The sequence below is a fragment of the Hyposmocoma kahamanoa genome, unplaced genomic scaffold (assembly GCF_003589595.1).
Source record: "Hyposmocoma kahamanoa isolate Upper Pololo Valley unplaced genomic scaffold, ASM358959v1 102, whole genome shotgun sequence".
In the NCBI taxonomy this organism is placed as follows: Eukaryota; Metazoa; Arthropoda; class Insecta; order Lepidoptera; family Cosmopterigidae; genus Hyposmocoma; species Hyposmocoma kahamanoa.
The window spans coordinates 8,276,365-8,298,356 of NW_020653337.1; the positions used below are offsets into that span (position 1 = coordinate 8,276,365).

General features: G+C 37.2%; 1 protein-coding gene across 1 annotated transcript; it reads left to right on the forward strand.

Moving 5' to 3' along the window:
- The first annotated feature begins 182 nt into the window (after nucleotides 1–182).
- On the forward strand, nucleotides 183–21,922 carry LOC113235791 (E3 ubiquitin-protein ligase Su(dx)). The gene is made up of 13 exons (XM_026471698.1): nucleotides 183–313; nucleotides 592–728; nucleotides 1,092–1,379; nucleotides 1,497–1,732; nucleotides 2,526–2,734; nucleotides 3,312–3,601; nucleotides 9,245–9,501; nucleotides 10,363–10,656; nucleotides 10,813–11,313; nucleotides 17,415–17,510; nucleotides 19,753–19,905; nucleotides 21,139–21,270; nucleotides 21,359–21,922. The coding sequence occupies exons 2-13, from the start codon at nucleotides 659–661 to the stop codon at nucleotides 21,494–21,496; spliced, it is 2,664 nt and encodes an 887-aa protein (XP_026327483.1). The 5' UTR covers nucleotides 183–313; nucleotides 592–658; the 3' UTR covers nucleotides 21,497–21,922.
- The last annotated feature ends 70 nt before the right edge of the window (nucleotides 21,923–21,992 follow it).

Genomic DNA, 21,992 nt, shown 5'->3' on the forward strand with positions numbered 1-21,992 from the left:
CGATTTATGTGGATAATAAATGCATCAGGAATTGTGGTAGATTGTGGATGGATTATGGCACAACAGTGACTAATTTTCTGAATTATTTTGTTACGCTTTATTTATAATTATAAAAACGATTTGGTATTACAGTGTTAGTATCTTGTTCTTTACGTTTGTTTACTGTGCGAATCATTTCGGTAAAGACATTTGTGCAATTAGTGGATTGTGATGGTTCAGTACTATTTCATGTTTTTACTTTCAGCGAGATAAGGAGCAGTGATAATGAGTTAATCTGAAGGTGTCTTACGGCACAAAGTATCCTTGTAATACGGTAATATATACGTCAATACTTAGTAGTGCGGGCGAGGGTAAAATTATTGTAAAGTACCACTAGTGTAAGCATCAAGCCCCTGGAAGTTTTGGTTGTTTTAATCATTCGATTTCTCGTTGTCAAGATCGAAATAATATAATTGCTAATCGTATTAAACTGATATAACTTGCTACTAAGTGCACACATATAAGTGTATATAACATTGTGTACAATTACGTATAGGTATGTCGGTTTATTCTTTGTGTGTTGATTTCATGATAATTGACAATTGTTTCCAGGTATTTGTGTGACGTGACGATGTGGTACAAGTGATAATTTGTATGAATATGAATTAAATTTGCCACTATGACTGAAAGCACGTCCATCCTTACTACTCCTATTTCTCTATCCACATATCATCAACTCAGTGTTACAGGTAACATCTATTATTACCCCGTATAAAAGGTGTTTAATACTAACTTATATTTATAAGCCTTTCACCAGTACAGACAAGAGTCTTCTAAGATTCCCCATTAATGCAGTGGGGTATATTAGAAGAGACTCATCTGTCACAGAAACTTCATAACGCCTTCAAGCTATTTAGTGCCATGACCCTGGGAACAGTAATGACCCTGAAATGTTGATTTATTTGAAAAAAAAAAAAACAAACACAGTTTCATTTTACAATGTTATTCTCTGGCTAACTAAATTCTCTTAACACATTATTAAATGAAATTATAGTTTTCCTTAAAACTGTGGTTATGTACATCCCATATTCACTTTATATTTTTCCTTATAGTTGAATCAGCAAGCATAAGGAACACTGGGCTTTTCAAACCAAACCCATACTTACAATTGGTAATAGATGATAAGATTTCAAGGCGAACTGAAGTGATTAAGAACACTCTACATCCAAAATGGAAGGAAGACTTCACTGTGCTTGTTACCCCACTTTCACATCTGATGTTACGTCTCGCAGACCACCACAGCTTCAGGAAAGATAACATAATTGGAGAGAAGAAAGTCAACCTTCTAAAAATACTCTTATTCTTCAATGGCAAATGTGAAAATATAGAACTGACAATAGGTAAAGTATGATGTACTTATAATTAACATTCTAACACTAACCTTAACAAAGAATATTGTTAAAGGATTGATTGCAAAAGATTGATTAATGTACAATGTGTATTTTTTTTTTTCTCAGATTTGATGAAGGCAGCATCTCAAGACAATGCACCAAATGCCAATGCAGAGGTGAAAACTGCAGAAGTGGTTATTCTTCTTGATGGTCTTAGAGTTGATACATCAGTGCTCAGCCAAGCTCACGAAGTGATGGGAGAATCTTCAAGACCAGGACTGTCTGAAGGAATCCGGGCAAGGCTGAGAATGCGCAATAATGTAGAAACATTGAGAACTGTAGTCCGTGCACCAAATCTGAGAGTGAGTTTTTTCTAATTATAAGTACTTAACATCAAGTAAACTACACAAAATATTTGCATGGGGATATGAGTTATAGTAAATAAATATTGATGGCAGCTATAAAATCAAGCAAATGTTATAATTGCCCAGTGCATTAAATTTTGACATTACTCCTCTGCCACTTAGACATCTTTAGGTAAATGACAACTGATTACTGGTAGACCAACTGTATATACATATATATGAGTGAGTTTTCACACATGAATAGAAAGTATAATCACAATAATAGTAAGTAGCACAAACAAGGCTTTCTCAGTCTTTATTAGGTGAACAGTGTTAACCGTGTGTTGTTGTTATTGCAATTGATTGAATAAATATTTTTAATGTATTATAAATATGTAATAAATTAATATAATACCAAATTAAATTAAATATGTATGTATTGTTTTATATGTATTGCTTTGGGATCTCCTAGAGGAAAGTTGTGCTTGTTTTTATATCATGTATTTTAAAACCCTTACTATATACACTTTTTGACAACGCATACACTCAACATAGCCCCGCACTAGGGAAACCCTGTGTCGCGGGTGCCATGGACACACACATAGACAACCACAAATTACACCCAAACTCACGAGAGAAATAAATGTAAGCCATACAAACATTTCTCCCGGCCCGGGAATCGAACCTGGGACCTCTGCGTGGCAGTCCAGCATGGTAACTGTTCGGCCACGGAGGCAGTTAAATGGTGCCAAGATCTTTATGCTATAAACTATAATATAACTAAAATTGTATTATTATGTATTATGATTAGCCACCACCGGGGCCTCCTCCAATGAGTAATGGAGTTGTACATAATGTGGCGGTGGTGGAGGGCGGCGCCGGTCCGTCGTCTCACGTTCCTGAAGCGGCGACACACGTGTCAGATGTCCCTACACCGGCGCATCCTCCGCAGGCATCAACCAGCACTGAAGAGCCTTTACCGCCAGGTTGGGAGATGCGATATGATGTTTATGGACGACGGTAAGACACGACTTATTGTATAGAACCTGGCAAATTCCCGCACACTTGTATACAAACATCAAGTTTGTTGTTATTCACACTTTCCTTACATTCTTCACATTTTATCATTGATTTGTTCGAATTTCACATTGAGATTATGAATCCTTTGAAAAAGGCAAAGTCGAGCAGGGTAATTCAAATTGACATCTAGAGCCTAATCACTGTTTTTAAGAAAGGATTTGTAATAATATCTCGAGTATCATAGGCTTAATGGCGTCATAGAATAAATTGAATATTACTGCCCATCTTATCGTATTCGACAGTTATCGCGAAATTAACATCTGGAATCAGCAAAATTAGATCTATAACGCTCTATAAGCGGTTATTAAAATATTTTTATAAATTTAGTTTTATTGTTAAGCATAATCAGCGTAATTGACATTTTTCAAAACAATATTTTAGGTGCCAGTATCACGAAAGTCACCAAAATGCAAATTCTTTAGTTATGACAATGACAAGCAGGCCTGATTATAGCCTCAAATGGAGCTATCATAAAGTATAGAAGTCTATAAAAGATTTGTGGTTATTTTTAATTTAGGTACTATGTGGACCATAATACTCGATCAACGTCATGGGAGCGACCGCAACCGCTACCACCTGGCTGGGAGGTGAGACGTGACGCTCGCGGCCGTGTATATTACGTGGATCACAATACCCGTACAACCACTTGGCAACGACCGGACACTGAGCGCCTCGCACGCTTCCAACATTGGCGCGGTGAGAGACGACACGTGGTGGCCCAGGGCAATCAACGGTTCCTCTATCCTCAGTCACAACCGCCGCCGCCGCCACACCAGTCCGACTCTGACCATGATTCTATTGCTACTGGTATGTGTCTGAACAAAACTTTCATTTGCTCTACTAGTTAGTGAAATACGTCAAAACTAATATTTATTTTTGTCATGAAGTGTGACCATCAGTATTTAGTGGCACAGATGTCATCAGTACACATACGGCTACGTGCCTTCAGAAACTGACCTACTTTATCCGAATGTACACACATCAAAAGTGTCTAGGGATCAAGTGAATATTTTTGAAATAAAAATTATTTAAGCAATATTTACCAAATCCAGTCTTCCAGGACGACTTCTTACTTTAATGCTTATGTTTTATTTAACCGCTTACCCCTATATTTAATTAAAATAAACTAAAATTGATGTCTTTGCAAATTGTGGGAAAAAACTCAAATTAACGGCGTCAATCAAATGACAAAAAAATGGCGAAAATGATGATTTTGCTCATTTTTATTGTAAAGATAAGAAAATTAATAATCTGTATTTCCACCATTAACACGAATCACACAATTACAGCGATTTGGCATGCTTAAGATGAGTTCATCAAAATCACTTTGAGGAATGGCCGCCCATGTGTTTTGTAACAAGTCAAAATATTGTTGTAGAGTATGTACGGTATGCATACTTGGCACAGCTCTTCTTTGAAGCATATCCCATGCGTGCTCAATTGGATTGAGGTCTGGCGATTGAGCAGGCCACGGCAGAACGTTGATACGAGCTTCGGCAAGAATGCGTGTTACGACTCTAGCCGTGTGTGGACGTGGGTTGTAATGCATTAGTTGAAATGAATCACCCAACTGGCCTCGCAAAGGGATGATAACATCTGAAACAATCCTCTCTGCGTAAACTTGAGCGTTGAGGTTACCCCTGATCCAAATGAGATCGGTTCTTCCGCCGATCCAAATACCGGCCCATATCATTATTGTTCCCCCACCATATGGATGAACTTCCTGACAATATCTCAAACGTTCATAACGTCCAGATGTTCTCCAAACTCGAGTACGTCTTGTATCCGGTCTCATACCGAAGCGGGATTCATCCGAAAAGCACACATAGCGCCAGTCTTCTTCCTCCCAGTTTCTGTGTTCGCGAGCCCATCGTAAACGGGTCCTGCGATTGCAGGGTGTAATAGGTGGAACTCTGAGCGGCCTTCGGGATCGCAGACCTACTTCACGTAAACGATTTCGAATTGTTTGATCGCTTATTAGCAAGCCTGAGGAGCTATGGAGCCTCGTAACCAACATCATGGCGGTCATGGCACGATTCCGTCGAGCAGTATTTTGGATATACCGGTCCTGTCTGCGAGTCGTGATGCGAGATCGTCCTCCATGCTGCCCGTCATGTGATAGCGCGTCCAGAGGCGACTTATGACGCTCTGTGTAGTGTTAAGAGTGAAAGCCACAGCACGTTGCCTGGAACCAGCTTCCAACATTCCGACGGCTCGCATCATCACTTCTCGGGTTAAATGATGTCGTCTCTCTATAATAATGTAAATTGTTTCGGTTCCGATGCAGATATTGTAATGATTTTGTCAAAACGCTATAACTCATTTTTATACAAAACCACATTGACAATCGATTTTCTTCTTATTATTGAATTTTAAACAATATTCCTTATTTAAATGTTAAAACTCACTAAAAAGTATCAATAGCGATACAAAAAAGTTAATATAATTAACCCTAATTGCAGCAATACTCTTAAACGTACTTGATCCCTAGACACTTTTGATGTGTGTAGTTGCAAGTCTCATGGAAACATCGGGAATTGTCATTGTTAAAACTGTGTTTCTACAGGGTCTCGTTGCTTGAGCTGAAGCTAATGATTTTGTTTGAGAAATATTTTTTAATTGTCTAGTAAACAAAAATAAGAAGAATATATTGTTATCGTGGTATAAATGTGGCCTTATCATATTTCAAATAGTCTTATCACAACAGTATATCAATGTATGCTAATTCTGATAGATAACGAAAATCGGTTTTTGGTATTACCAAGTTTTACGTATATTGCGTAATAAGAATAAACTCCTAAATAAATAGTCTTAAATGAATAAAGTCGTTAAAAGCCAAAAACAAAGATCTGCAAGAAACACAGAAAAGTTCGTAAGGTCTGCTGGTTCGTTCCGTGGCTTAATTGGCAGATCATCTGCCACGGACTGCCTGAAGGCGCTGGTTCGAATCCAACCGGATCTAATGAATTTTTCTAATTGTTCGATCTTTGTTATTAATATTTGTTAATAATTATAAAAACTACTGGAGTAATTTCACAAAAAAAAAATTATATGGTAGTAAAACATCGTGACATTTAATAAACTTAAAAATGTACTCTTCTTATCTAATACAAATACGGGAGCGTCCATAAACCACGTGCCTCCGTTTTGGCCATTTTTAAATGTGCCAAACAAAATCAATGAAAAACTACGTACCTAACTAATTCTGCACAGTGTGCCAGTCAACAGCACAAGAAGCTATACACTTTTGTTGGAATATCGCCTCTAGTGTAACGGAATAAAGTCCATAATGTGTACACAACTTCTAGCCTGATGTGTCATGCTGACTGTACTATAGTGCATTCGCGATAAGAAAATAGTGACTCATCGTTGACCGCCGACCTGGCCACGCCCCCTAGCCAATTAGAATGCTTGAAATTATTAAGTCGAGTTCACAGTGACCAGTTGAAGTCAGACCTTCGAACAAAACGGTTGTGTATCTAGCGTGTTACTCGAGCAATTTGAAAATGAATACCTCACCTATTCGAAAAAATAAAAGTGGATCAATAATCCACAGCGGAGAAAGACGCATAATTTATAATGTTTACAAGTTCTTTAAACGCGACTGTGGAGTGCACAGTTATAAAAACAGCAAGTGCATGCGGTGTGTCCGAAAATACCGTTTACAAAATTATTAAAGAACAAAAGGATACAAACACATTAAAATCACCGGTGAAAAAAAGAGCTCGATTATCCACGGTCGATAAATTAGATGACCTAGACAAATGTGCAATAAGAAGAAAAGTTCATTCAATATATTTAAATAACGACTACCCGACATTGGACAAAATTATGGCACTTTGCGAAGCTGACGAAGATATTCCTGTTTTCAAACGTACCACATTACATAAAATAATGCACGAGCTTGGTTTCGATTTCAATAAACAGGATGGTAGAACATTGTTAGTCGAAAGGGAAGGTATTGTTTTATGGAGGCGTAAATATCTGAGGCAAATAAAAGAATACAGAGAGGCTAATAAAACCATTTACTATCTTGACGAAACGTGGGTAAACGCTGGACATGTGAAGACAAAAGCGTGGTTGGATACAACGGTAAAAAATAAAAGGCAAGCATTTCAAGATGGCTTGTCAGCCGATCGCAAAGCTCCGACAGGAAAAGGTAAAAGGTTGATTGTATTGCACATTGGCAGCGACAAAGGTTTCGTGGAAGATGGTCTACTACTCTTTGAATCTAAGTCTACAAAAGACTTAAAGTTACCAAACTATTAAAATTGTTTTGTAATAAAATATAATGGCTACACTTGATATTAGCGATAATCGTAGAACATCTTTCAGGGTCACACGTACAAGATTCATATTCTAAGGAAATCTATGTCACTTACAAAATCATTTGTTACAATTCCTATTCCTGTGCTATATATTGTATCATGAAGAGATGGACGGTGAAAGATTCCTTAATTGGTTTATTAAGTTCTTAGGTTTTCGCGATTGTTATACATAGGAATAAAACTATTTTTCCGGATTTAAATCGCGTATATTTGTTTTTTCAAACAAACCGACGTTTCGGGCCCTTTACAGGTCCCATGGTCACGGTTGACTGAGGTGGTACAGTCTTATATTGGACAAACAAAGCGAAGTATTTGTACCCGCGTCAAAGAACATATAGCTGATGTCAAACACCGTCGCGTAAACAAGTCTGCAGTCTGCGAGCATGTCATGGATAAACCTACACATTCAATGAAGTTTGACAAACCCCAGGTCCTTGCAAAAGAAGTCCGTTATCTGCCCAGGATGCTGCGAGAGGCCATTGAAATTAAAAAACATCCTAATTTCAACAGGGAAGATGGTTTCTCCGTACCACCAGTTTGGGATCCAGTATTTCCTCTAATGAAAAATCCCAAACAGACATAAGACTGCAGTACTAATTAATATGTTTTAATTTATTCTAATTTCTATTAATAATTAATAATAAATTAAACTTAATAAAAAAAAAATTCATTCAATAAAATAATTTGTAAAACTTAATGTAGCGTAAATTGGAATGTTTTCTTTGTAAAATTAAAAATAAGGTATTTAATTAATAACTATTGTAACTATAGTGAAAAAATAGGGTGGTTTGCATTAATATTAGACATAACTGGTTGAAGACTGTACCACCTCAGTCAACCGTGACCATGGGACCTGTAAAGGGCCCGAAACGTCGGTTTGTTTGAAAAAACAAATATACGCGATTTAAATCCGGAAAAATAGTTTTATTCCTATGGTTTATTAATATAATGCCTAAATTAGAACCAGGAAGTGTGGTTATCATGGATAATGCTCCCTACCATTCGGTGAAAGCCGAAAAAATACCAACAACCATGTGGAACAAGCCGCAAACAATAGATTGGCTGCAAAGCAAAGGCGTATCCATGGACATGAGCTATTTAAAAAAGGAATTATTAATGAAAGTTGCCGAAATCGCCCCACAATATGATAAATATTTAATAGATGAGACTGCTAAAAGTAATGGCATTACAATTCTTCGTCTACCGCCTTACCATTGCAAACTCAATCCAATTGAATTAGTGTGGGCCCAAATATAAAAATTATGTTGGTGCCAATAACTCCACGTTCAAAATGAGTGACGTTAAAAAAATATTAGACGACTCAATAGCGTTAATAGACGCTAATCGTTGGAAGAACTGCTGCGACCACGTGATACGCGAAGAAAATACCATGTGGCATTTGGATGACGTCATGGAACTCGCAGAACAAAATTCTTTCATAATAAATGTAACTGGAGAATCTAGCGATAGTGATTAGTGATTTACGTAATTTTAAGACAATTTGTTTCCATTAAACTTAATTACATTTATTTTTAAAATTTCTTGAAATTTCACTCCACTGTGAATACACCCTTACCCGGCAGTTGCACTGATGAGTCACTATTTTCTTAACGCGAATGCACTATATACTTACCGTAGCTTTTTAATGAGCTACTTTGACAATACGTCACGGGCTTTCTTGTTCAGCTATTAATATGGTACATAGCTAAATGTAAACTAAAACTATATCATTGAACAAACTTAAAATACAACAAGAGTTAGCGCCCAGTTACACGAGGCGAAAATTTTCGCAGTTACCATGCCTTCATGTGCATTAATGGCGAATCTGAATTGTATTTATTAGGCAACAACATTTAAATTCCCCTGAATAATACAACCGCGTTGCCGCCGCGTAGACCAAATTACCGCGCGGCCTCGTAGACCACATTCAAGCCAGCCTCGCCCGAGTGTCCAGGATGCTCATTTAAGTTAAAACGTAAAAGCCAAACAAATAGAGCGTATTTTGCTATGACAGTTAGACGCACGCGGTCGCTGCGCGGCGGCAACGCGACCTCCGCTCGGCGACCGCGCGGCCGGTGAAATTCGTGTCGAATAAATGCGTTTTACTGTTTTTCGATTTCAGCCACAAGAACCAGCGTTAGTGGGGCTCCAAGTACAGGCAGTGCACCGACATCGAGCACTGAAGGCGTGCCAGGGGTGAGCGTCAGCGTGGCCGCTGCCGCTAGTGCCTCTAGCGGTAACGTCAGTACCGCCAGTGGCAGTGACGACGCTCTAGGCGCGTTGCCTGCGGGTTGGGAGCGTCGAGTACAACCTGACGGACGAGTCTACTTTGTCAACCACAAGAACCGCACTACACAATGGGAGGACCCGCGCACTCAGGTTTAAACATTACTGTCTCTTCAAGAGATCGCAGATTGCAAATCCTCTATATAAACCACTTTCTACTCACACCATTGACTCACAACCATTAACTACTTTGTTCACTTAGATGAATTATAATAAATAGGTTATTACTTAAAGTTGTTTAGAAATGTTACTATATTCGAAACAGAATTCGCAATATTGTCGTGTTTTTTTTAATGGATCCTGTCACCCAATAATAAGCGAGCGTGCTAGATAACCGCGAAAAAGGAAATTTCTTTGGCTGTATACAGGTGTCCCACGGCTATGGGACATGGAGAAGAAGTACTTTAATTATTGTAGTTAGGATATTTTGCTTTATGAAGACATTTAATATTTTGTTTTTGAAAGTACTACTGAATTTAAAGACTTTTGAAAAGTAGCTTGCCTCATCTGGGAATCGACCTGACCAAATGTGAAAAAAAAAAACATACTGTATTTTTATGATGCCGATCGAAAGGATCATTTATAATCTTTATAAGTAACATATATCTTAAATGAAAGGGACACCATGAAATTTTATATTTACGCACCCCTAATGGAAGAATGGCATAAGTAGAGTTACGTCAAACATGTTTATTGCTCCTTTAGATACAGAAAAATATAACCCACATTCTCTCCAATTTATGTAACTCTATCTACAATATTAGTCGCTAGAGTTACAAAAATTGACACACAAAAAAACACAAGTTACAAAAAGTCTTTCTTTATTCTTTTGCAAAATTTTTTTGAGCGTGGCCACTTAAATGCGCCGACGAAAAAAAAATACGATACAGCCGTAATACAAAAGATAAAAAAATGGTGGAAAAAAAAAGTAGTGTATGAATGCGTGCGTTTCAGGGTCAAGAGATGAGCGCATTGGAGGAGGCTCTACCTCCGGGCTGGGAGATTCGCTTCACGGAGGACGGCACGCGCTACTTCGTGGACCACAACACGCGCACCACCACCTTCCAGGACCCGCGGCCCGGCGCCCCCAAGGGTCCGCAAGGCGCCTACGGGGTGCCCAGGGCGTACGAGAGGTCCTTCCGGTGGAAACTTAGTCAATTCCGATACCTTTGTCAGAGCAACGCTCTGCCGAGCCACATCAAAATTACCCTATCGCGACAGACGCTTTTCGAGGATTCCTATCATCAGGTAAAGTTGCTAAGTTGAGCATTTTATTTGCTAAGTTGAGTATTGATAACCATCGTTAAATATTTATCAAATAATACAATTTTATCTGTTTCTTATCGTTTTGTCGCTCACTACAATTAATTGTGGAATGTATGTTTAATGTATACTTTGTTACAGATAATGAGGCTACCAGCGTATGAGTTGCGCAGGCGACTGTATATCATATTCCGGGGGGAGGAAGGGTTAGATTATGGAGGTGTCAGTAGGGAATGGTTCTTCTTGCTATCACACGAAGTACTAAATCCTATGTACTGTCTTTTTGAGTATGCTAACAAGAACAATTACAGCCTACAGATCAACCCAGCGAGCTATGTGAATCCTGATCACTTGCTTTATTTCAAATTCATAGGAAGATTTATAGCAATGGCTTTGTATCACGGTAGATTTATCTATTCGGGATTCACGATGCCTTTCTATAAGAGAATGTTGAACAAAAAGCTGACGATGAAGGACATAGAGTCCATTGACCCGGAGTTCTACAACTCTCTTGTGTGGATTAGAGACAATAATATAGACGAATGCGGACTGGAGATGTGGTATAGCGTAGATTTCGAGGTGCTGGGGCAAGTTATACATCATGAACTTAAACCCGGAGGCGACAAGGAGAGAGTGTCTGAGGTAAGCACAAAGGAAACTCAATAATTCGATTTAAACATATTTGAGGGATATTTGTAAAATATTAACAACCTTGCAAGACTATTACTAACATTATGAACAACAACTTTGGTTCGATGACTTTTTATAAAACAATGTAACAGAAATAAAGTTTTAAGTTTTTATTTATTTATTTATTTTATAGATAAGGTAACACACACAGTGACACACACTTAACATAGCCCCGCACTAGGGAAAGCCTGTGTCGCGGGTGCCATGGATACACACTTAGACAACCACAAATTACACCCAAACTCCCGATAGAAATAAACGTAGGCCATACAAATATTTCTCCCGGCCCGGGAATCGAACCTGGGACCTCTGCGTGGCAGTCCGGCGTGGTAACCGTTCGGCCACGAAGGCAGTTAAATTAAAGGTACATCAACATTAGTACATATATAATTGGTTAAAGAATATTTATTTCTCTTAAGAATATACATTCACTTACTGAGAAATTTACTATATATAGATAACAGTGTAATTTTACATTAGTATTGTACTTATATGTCTACATATTACAGACGTACATAGACTTTTTAACCGATTTAAAAAAGGAGGAGGTTCTCAATACGTCTGTGTGTTTCTTTTTTTTGTATATAGGTTACGCGATGAACCGATTTTGATTCTTTTTTGTTGGAAAAAGGGTACCAAAGTAATGCTTCCATTTAAATTAGATGAAAAATATTAATATATGAATTAACAAATATTCCATCTCTAAGGGTTGCTAATTAGGGGATGACCGTTTTGGCGCACTTTTCCGGTGACCGATTCGAATTAAATTTGGCATATAGACGTAATCCCACGCACTTTTGAGGTCGGTTTTTTTTAGTACCCTGTACTGAGGTTAAGTTTCTGTTGACTGCTTTCTGACACTTACAGACTAGATCTGTATTTGATAGTAAGTTCAAACATACAAGCGTCCTCTCCGATGACACCCGCTTCTGCGTTTTGCATCGGTCTGGTATTTGCGCTAACGCACAGAATTACCACAGTTTAGAGTGATCTATTTATACAATTATATTGTTGTATGGATGTAAAACCTGATGAATTATTAAAAGTGATGGAGCAAAAGTTGTTGTTCATGATGTTGGCAGCCCTGTTACAAGTAACCATGTATAAGATTTTTAATTGTACCATTGACTTTATAATGCCGCGTTCGTAACGTTAAACTAATAGCTCTTTGATATTGTACTCCTTAAGTATTACAATATGCTGTAAATTGTACGAAGTGTAATTACATGAATACTGACGACCTCTCGGTGGCTTAACGAGATCCGCAGTTCAATTCCCGGGGGCCAATATGGGAAATGTACTATTCTAAATTTGTCTGGTCTAGGTGTTCTTGGTCACAAGAACTGTTTTCAAGAAAGGGTATTTGTAATATCGAGATATGTGTCATCGAACAATTGAATATTACGCCTTCAAACGGAGATTTTTTATATACTATTAGAGCTCCTTGTTCGTATCGGCAAGTACTGCCACCTTACCTACTTTTGCCGCCAAGCAGACATGTGAGCATTACTGTGTTTCGGTTTTGAAGGGTAAGAGTGCTGGTGAAATTACAGGCACAAAATGCGACTGTTATGGACAGGCGTGTTACTTACCACCAAACGCAGGACTGTTCGTCCTGTCACTTAGTATCATTAAAAGAAAACTTATATTTGTTATCAAAATCTTCGCTTATTAAGTATTGTAATACCGTCCTATAGATTAACCGTTAACTTTTCTAAAGTGCAGGCCGATTCAGAACCTTACGATAACTATTGTCGATCGATTCGATTAGATATCGTACGATTTCTTTTCAATTTTATTCACAATAACCGAATCGAACGTCAAACTGTCGTATTCGAAACCGAACCGAAATGACGTCACACTCGTACATTACTCGTACTTCTCGACCGGCAAAGGCTACATACGTTATTCAGAAGGCTACACAGTTATCGAATGAAAGTTACCGAACGTACTATTGTTTACAAAGCAAGAATGTAATAAGGAAATCTTTTATTATTTTAAACAAAATCTGGATTTTGTTAAATTTTATTATTTATTTTAATGCGAGACTAATGCATTCCTATATTTTACGCCTTTAAAGTCTTTAAAATGTATATAAAAGGATTTCATTTTTCTTGTAATCTATATTCGCCGACTAAGAGCGCGTTCCCACTATGTCGTCACGTTTCATTATCGTTAGACGACTGTCGTGTCTAGCCTGTTCTCATATCACGACTATCTGTCGTGGACAATTTTTTATTGTTGAACGACTGTCGTGACTAGCTGTTCCCACTAGATCGTGACGACAATTTATCGTTTCACGACAGCCTCCTTGTCGTTTGCACGACAGAATCGTTTGATGCACTGCTATCGCTTGTATGTTCTTTGGGAAGCCGGTGGTGTGTGTTCGCTCGAAATGGATGAAGACGAAATTTTAATAATGTATTACTTTTAAAAAATGCGGAAGAGAAAGCAAACAAATAAAAGAAAGTTTTGGGTACATCCAATGCTACTAAAATGAATTCCATTAGGGTTATGTCAAACGTTTATTGATGAACTGAAAAGTGATGATAGAAAATTTTGGGACTATTCAAGAATGACAATTTCCACATTTAATGACTTGCATGTAATGTGCTCTATTACAAAAAAAAACCACAATGTATGATTAAATTTGAACAAAACTCAATTCACAACAAATATTTAGACGTAACTAGTTTTTGCCTATGATTTCGGGTTTTAACCCTATTTAAACCCGGCGTTAACAAAGCGCCGTGTTAAAACCCGGGCGCTTGACCACCTCTGGCTACGACCCAACGCTACTGCAAAGCGAGCAGCGGGCGCGGGGTACGAGAGGGGAGGGCAGGGAGCAGAATACGTGCGTACAGCAATAAATGAAACGTGACGACAATAGGAGCTGCGACTATCTGTCGTGACGTTTTTATCGTCTGACGACTGTCGTTCTAGCTGTTCCCACTGTGACGACAGTTTGTCGTTGTAACGATAAAAAATCGTGAACGACAGTTAATCGTGTCGTGCTGTATGTGAACAACTTCATTTAAATATACAAGCCACGACACTGTAAACTGCACGACAATCTGTCGTCACGACATAGTGCGAACACGTCCTAACTCCGTAAACGTTGTTGGATAACGATATCGTATCCGAATCCGAAACGAACGTTTTAACTCGAATGTTCTGAATAGCTCGGAAAGCGCCCTTCGATTCGAGTACGATATCCGGTTACTTACGAACGACTCGGTTAATATATTGAAGAGTTCTGAATCGGGGTCCTGGTCGGGTCTGAGTGTTCTGGGTCACTATCCACTGGGGCAATCTCCAGAGTGAATTCCATCACCATTGCGAAATACTGTTATTTGCTGACGACACATCCTTGATTTTAAAAACAAACAGACATGACATTAACTATGACCATATTAATGATACCCTCTCTAAGGTAGTTTATTGGTTAAATGCTAACAATTTATTGCTTAATGCTAAGAAGACAAAATTTGTTAAATTTGAATTACCTAACGTAAAAACGTCCAAGCATAGAAATAAACAGAGAAAAGTTAGACCTTGTTAATAAAGCAGTCTTCTTGGGAGTGACCTTAGATAATCAACTTCAATGGTTTCCACATATATCTTCCCTGGTCAGCAGATTAAGCTCCGCTGCATACACAGTCCGCAGAATACGTGATCTTACCGATGTTATTACTGCTAGACTATTTTGTTACTTCTATAATATAGTATAATGTTCTACGGGATTCTCATGTGGGGTAAAGCGGCAGATATACAAACCATATTTGTATTGCAAAAACGAGCGATTCCTTCTGTGTACCGTCTAGGCTTTCGGGTTTCTCTCAGAGAAAAGTTTAAGGAGACTGGTATCATGACTGTGGCATCACAGTACATTTACTGAAATATTTTAAATGCCCGTAAAAATATACATAATTTCAATACGAAAGAACATATCCATAATATTAAACTTAGAGCTAAGTCCAAACTCATGGTACCACGATTTCGATTAACTTACGTAAACGATTCTTTTATGGGGAACTGTATACGTTGTTACAATAAGATTCCGGAATATGTATTAAGATTATCATTTCCTAAGTTTAAAAACTACATTAAAAATGTTTGGTTTTTGAACGATTAAAAAGTCGTTGAAAAACCAAATACAAAGACACGACAACAAGCACATAGAAAAATTCGTGAGGTCCGCTGGTTCGTTCCGTGGCTTAGTTGGTATAACGTCTGGCACAGTATGCTAGAAGACGTCGGTTCGAATCCGGCCGGATCGAAGGAATTTTTTCTGTGTGTTTGATCTTTGTATTAATAATTACATTAAAAATATTTTGATTGAAAAGTCATATTACAAAATTGAAGACTACGTGTTGGATAATGATGTATGGAAAGACGACATGGCTCCAGAATCCACACAAATTTGATTCAAAGTGTATTCCATAGCATTTAAGTTTATTTCAAAAGAGCAATAGCTAGTTTCTAGCTCGTTTCTTCTCAGGGAAGTCAACGTAGTGAACGAGCAGTAGCTTAAATGTGACGTTTTCAAGTGTAAATTTATTTTACATATGGAATAAATGATTCTTTGACTTTGACATCGTTCTATGGTACTCTAGTACTGAGAATCTCCTTGTTTGAGACCAAGTTATTGGTGTGGTCTCTTACATTCAGGCGAGTCACCAGAGGAGAAGCGGGAAAATCTGTTTTGCTAGATCAAATTGTTTAGGTATTCACTATTAAATAACGGTATTATAAAAATATACGATACTCCTAAGGATATTGTTTAAAGAATGTACTTATTCGTTACACGATAGGATCATATATAGTCCTGAAAACAAGCTAAAATAAAAGTATTAAACGAATTATTTAAGAATAAAATATCTAACTTTGTACATAATTTTTATAGGTACATTTTTCACTCTAAATACTACGGAGAACCTGCTGAATTTTGGTTTTCAACTGAAGCCCTATAGTTATTAAAGTCACATTTATCCCAAAACTTAAAAATTGCACAGCGTTTTAAATAAATAATACAAAATAAAATAAGAATCTCAGATTTTTCAAAGGTTAGTTGGAAGAAATATCTTTATGGGATAAGCTCGCCTTTGTACACAAATATTTAAATTGTTTCTGAAATGAAACTATTTTTCCGGATTTAAATCGCGTATATTTATTTGTTTTTTAAACAAACCGACGTTTCGGGCCCTTTACAGGTCCCATGGTCACGGTTCACTGAGGTGGTACAGTCTTCAACCAGTTCTGTCTAATATTGATGCAAACCACCCTATTTTTTCACTATAGTTACAATAGTTATTAATTAAATACCTTATTTTTAATTTTACAAAGAAAACATTCCAATTTACGCCACATTAAGTTTTACAAATTATTTCATTGAATGAATTTTTATTAAGTTATACGCGATTTAAATCCGGAAAAATAGTTTCATTTCCTATGTGTAACAATCACGAAAACCTTAAGAACTTTATTTGTTTCTGAAAATTTGTAAGTTATTTTGTGGTACAATAAGGTGTTTAAATAAATAAAAAGTTGCTTTATTTAGGTATACAACCATCAATAAATTTAGCATTACTTATTACATTACATAACAATTAAATTGAATTTTATTAACAGAAAATTAATATTATTAATGAAGTAAGTAATTAAGAATTAAATTAAATTGAATTTACATTACAAATAATAGTATAATTATAATTAATTTACTTTTTTTTTATGGAGTTTTCGCTTACAAAGTAACACATATCTCACACTGTCCTTACAATGATATTGGCCGAATTTCTCACTCTCGTAAGAAAATACCAATGTCTTTTTCGTATTATGGCGAAAAAAATCATTAGGCATAATGACACGCCGCCGCTTTGCCCGCTGCCCTGTCAGTCGCCATCGGCTCTGTGTCAAATTTTCTTCGCCTGTTCTTATTTAAGTCGTATTAATTTTAAGCGCGCGGATTGCGGGGAGGTCCCCCACACCTCACTTCCTAAAGTCTACTCTCGCGTTCTAATACCTCTTCCTAATATTATTATTTAATTCCCCAGGTAAACAAAGAAAATTACCTGCAGTTGGTTACTCAGTGGCGCATGACGCGTGGTATCGAAGAGCAAACTTCAGCGTTCCTTGACGGATTTAACGAGGTACGTATTGTTTATATTGAACTCGTTTAGATAAGAAAGTTTTCTCAATGCGTCTGGGTTGGGTAGTTCCCGGAATATTTATCGCTACTTACTACTAAATTACTATTACTATAAAAATATAAATATTTTCTCGCTTATCATTATTTACCTTTCGAGTATTTGTAAATTTATCGCACTCGGTGATGGTCGCGTCCGTTCTCCTTAACATTAAAAAGTTGAGTATCTGGTTTTTAACATTAAAAAATACTTCGACATTTTTAATTAATAAATATTTAAAATTAATGTATAGTATAATGTTTGTTTTCCTTCACTAATTAAGCATAATGTGATGTACTAATTTAATGTAATTATATTATTACAATGTCCAAACTAATTATTTTAATGAGCGAAAGTAAGTTCTGTCTTTTTCGTTTACACGCCTAAAGCGTTGATGCAATTTTTGATGAATTTTGTTATTGAGATAGATGAGACCTAGGACAAGGAGATAGGCTAATTTTTGTCACAAAAATAAATAATTAGGGGATGAAAGTTTGTATGGAAAACAATAAAACTATGAAAATGGGCTACTCAAAGTATTTTTCTACGTATACGAAGTCGCGGGCACCAGCAAGTTTAATGTGTTTAATATAGTAGAGCGTCAAAAGTCCTGAGCATTTAAAAGCCTCATAGATCCGTTGACGGTCGCCACTGCGACCATGAGGAACTGCATATGCCCATGGCCCCGAATGAAGACACCCTAATAATTATAATAATAATTGTAGGGCGTCCCATGTATACCACCAATTAATGTTCCATCTGTAGTTTGAAATATCATATGTAATAAACGTTTACGTTGAATTGAATTGAGTCATCATCATCAGTAAATAACTTTTGACTCACAGCACACTCTACCACGAGTTTACTGAGACAGTTGTCTCTAGCGACTGCGTAAATAACTTCACATTTTTTTGTATGGCAAATTATAGCACCCCTAGCAGTCTTAAGAAGAAACAACATTTTGTAAACAAATATTTTACGCGGTCACTAGCGATAACTGTCACTGTAATTTCATGGTAGAGGCACTGATTCCCATTTATTCTAAAATAATTGTTTCCGTGACATAAAAAGCGGTTACACCACGGCGAATTTTAGCAGCGATGCAGTCGCGGTGGAAACGAATGAATTAATTATTTTATTTATTTAATGTATTTATTAATGTCACTTTTAAATTTACAATTAACAAAACAATATGATGTGCATAAACCTATTCAGATTTTTCGTACATAATTATTCAACATAAGCGACTGTATGATGCAGTCGCGCGTTTGCATCGATGCAATCGCCTACAAATCGCAAGTGTAGTTTAAAGTCGCCGCGTGTAACCACTCACAGACTGAGAAGGAACTTTTTAACAATGCAATGGTGCCACTAGTGCTTGTGCTGTCAGTAAATTAAATAACTTCGTTAAAATTCCGTCAGCGTGTGAGGGTCCAAATTTGGTGCGATACTTCCTGTACCACACTACGGTAAAATAGGTCGTTTTGCTTTTAATACTAATTCAACTTTTTTTTAGGTTTTCGCGATTGTTACACGATGAAACTATTTTTCGGGTCCAAAATGTCACGTGTAACGTTGATTTGATTGAAAAAACAAATATATGCGATTTAGACCCGAATAAATAGGTTTATTTCCGACAAATTCATAATTTAAAAAGTAATAAATTGTTCTAGCAATTAAAGAGTTGTATCTACGAGGCTAATAAAGTCTACAGCTGTACAGCTGTAGACCTTGTGTACGCTGGCCGGTCTGTTTAAAGAGTGAAATATTTGGAAACAGGAATGTTTCTGCATACTAATCGTGCTATATACACTCTATCGCTATGTTAATTTCGTAAAAGTTTTCAACCGTATACTACAAGAGGATAACTTTTAGTAATTTCAGTTCAAAGTTCTAAAAAAACTGACCTCGAAAGTTCGTGGAATTACATCTATTTGCCAAGTTTTATTGAAATTGCTAACCGGAAAGTGCTCTAAACCGAATTCAAAGTTTGCCACCTTAGAGGTGGAATACTTTCTTAAAATTTAAATGGGACCAATACTGAGGTACCATCATTTCAACAAAAAATAATCACTTAAATCGGTTTAAAAAGGCTAAAAATCGGGCTATCGTGTAACATTTTTGTAAAGTCGTTAAAAATTGGAAAATTGAATGAAAGTTGAAAATTAACACAACATATTTAAATGACACTATCAACGATTTTTAGGTGGTACCATTAGAATGGTTGAAATATTTCGACGAGCGCGAGCTGGAGCTGATGCTCTGCGGCATGCAGGAGGTGGACGTGGATGACTGGCAACGAAATACCATTTACCGGCATTACACGCGCACAAGCAAACAGGTCACGTGGTTCTGGCAGGTAAATAGCGTAGACTGCGCAACGCATTTTTGTCCTCAATCAGCATTGTACTACGTTACAGCTCACTTTCCCCTTATGGCTCAATAACTTTACTTACGTCATTTATGAAATGACGCGGGTCGGTAGACATTGCTTGTTTTTAATTAAAAACTAGATTATGAACAGTCCTCAAGACAAGATCGTCTCTCCTGATTAAAAGTACTAGCATTGAGCAAATTATTCAGTTTGTGTTTTCGGTTTATTTATTTACACTCAGGTTACATAGACCCATAAATACACACCTTATAGGCTAACATAATAATTAATAATATAAGGAAACAATTAATTTAATTATTTGGAGTAACATTTAAATTTTTTTTAATACACATATTTTTTACACACAATTAATTACACATATCTAAACTATAACAGGTAGAGACAAAAAAGTAAAAAAGTTTATGAACAGAAAGTTTCCTCGACAGCCGTACCCAGGGGCATTCCCTTTGAATTTCTAAACTTATTCTTTAGCGGAAATAACTGCCAGGCTTGTGGTCACCGGAGGCTTCTACGAGGCGACTCTATAGCTCGTACGCTAGATGTTTCGCCTGTGGCCCCTAGGGACCCACCGAGGGGTTCTGCCACTGCGCCCGGCACCCTGAGACATAAGTTGACAAGTCTCATGTGCCTGTAATTTTACCAGCTGGATTACCTAACGTAGTTGTATGCCAAGCTGAGCTAAGAAAATACGTAATAAGTGGTGACTATGGATACTTGCGGGGGTGAAAGGCGGCAGAAGGGCGATGTATTTTACATAGCTACCGGGATCTTTAGGTTAGTTTAGTTAGCTTAGTTCGCGGTGTGAACTGAAGTATGAAAATATGCGCCGGCTACGTGAGCTAAGCTAAGTTAGCTTCGTTCGCGGTGTGGCTTCCGCATTAGAGTTACCGTAAGGACAGTTTACTTGGGCAAGCTTCAACGCGAGTAAATTTGCACGGGTAACGTTTTCTCTCTTTCTTTGCCTTTAAGGACTAGTGAAAGACTCGCTCCCGGCAGTAAGACGGGTAATATACGGGTGGTCTCTATCAGTCAATAAGGACACAGGGCAAAATACAATACCGTAGGTTCATGTCATAATGTTCAACAGAGTATTTCATACTGGCATCCACGGAAGTTTCAGTTCAGTAACAATTATTCTACAATCTTTTGCTTCAAGGCACAATTCTTGTTTATATTTAAAAGTGATCTGTTCCTCAGTTCGTTCGTCAAGTTGATAACGAGAAAAGAGCAAGATTACTTCAATTCGTCACAGGCACGTGTCGGGTACCCGTCGGAGGCTTCGCTGAACTTATGGGGTCCAACGGGCCGCAGCGTTTTTGTATAGAAAAGGTACTTGACGATTCCCTAACTTAACGATTAATTATTTCAATAATTCTGATAGAAATCAATCAGATCAACTATTGTATTTTATTTTCAGGTGGGGAAAGACACGTGGCTGCCTCGTTCACACACTTGCTTTAACAGACTTGATCTCCCACCCTACAAGAGCTACGAGCAATTATGCGAGAAACTTAATTTCGCCATCGAGGAAACTGAAGGCTTTGGGCAGGAATGAGAAAAAGCATGTGTACTATTAGTGATATATGTAAATTATTATTATACCACATTAATTTAATTGCACCACCTCATTAAGAGGACTTATTCACCAATGGAATTGGTGCTGTTATAATAAAAAAGACCAACCAAATACATGTATGAATATTTTGTTTAAACATTATTATGTAGATATCATTAGTGTTTTATGTCAGTTGTATAAGAAATATTTTGTTTGAACTACATTACCTATATTTAACAACGGCGATCTCACACTACGCCCGGGTACGTTCACTTAAGAAAGTTGATTCCTTGTCAATGATCTCAATCTGAATACTAAGACCAGCCTTTGTAGAATAGCGTTTTGTGAGAGATGTCCACGTCGAAAGGTTCAATAAAATTATTTAAAAACTAGCGCCTTTGTATTAAATCTTCCATCAAAATAGAAAAGATAAATTACCATACAGAAGGGCAATAAAAGAGTAGAACTATTTTATTTTTTTATTAATTCCATAAAA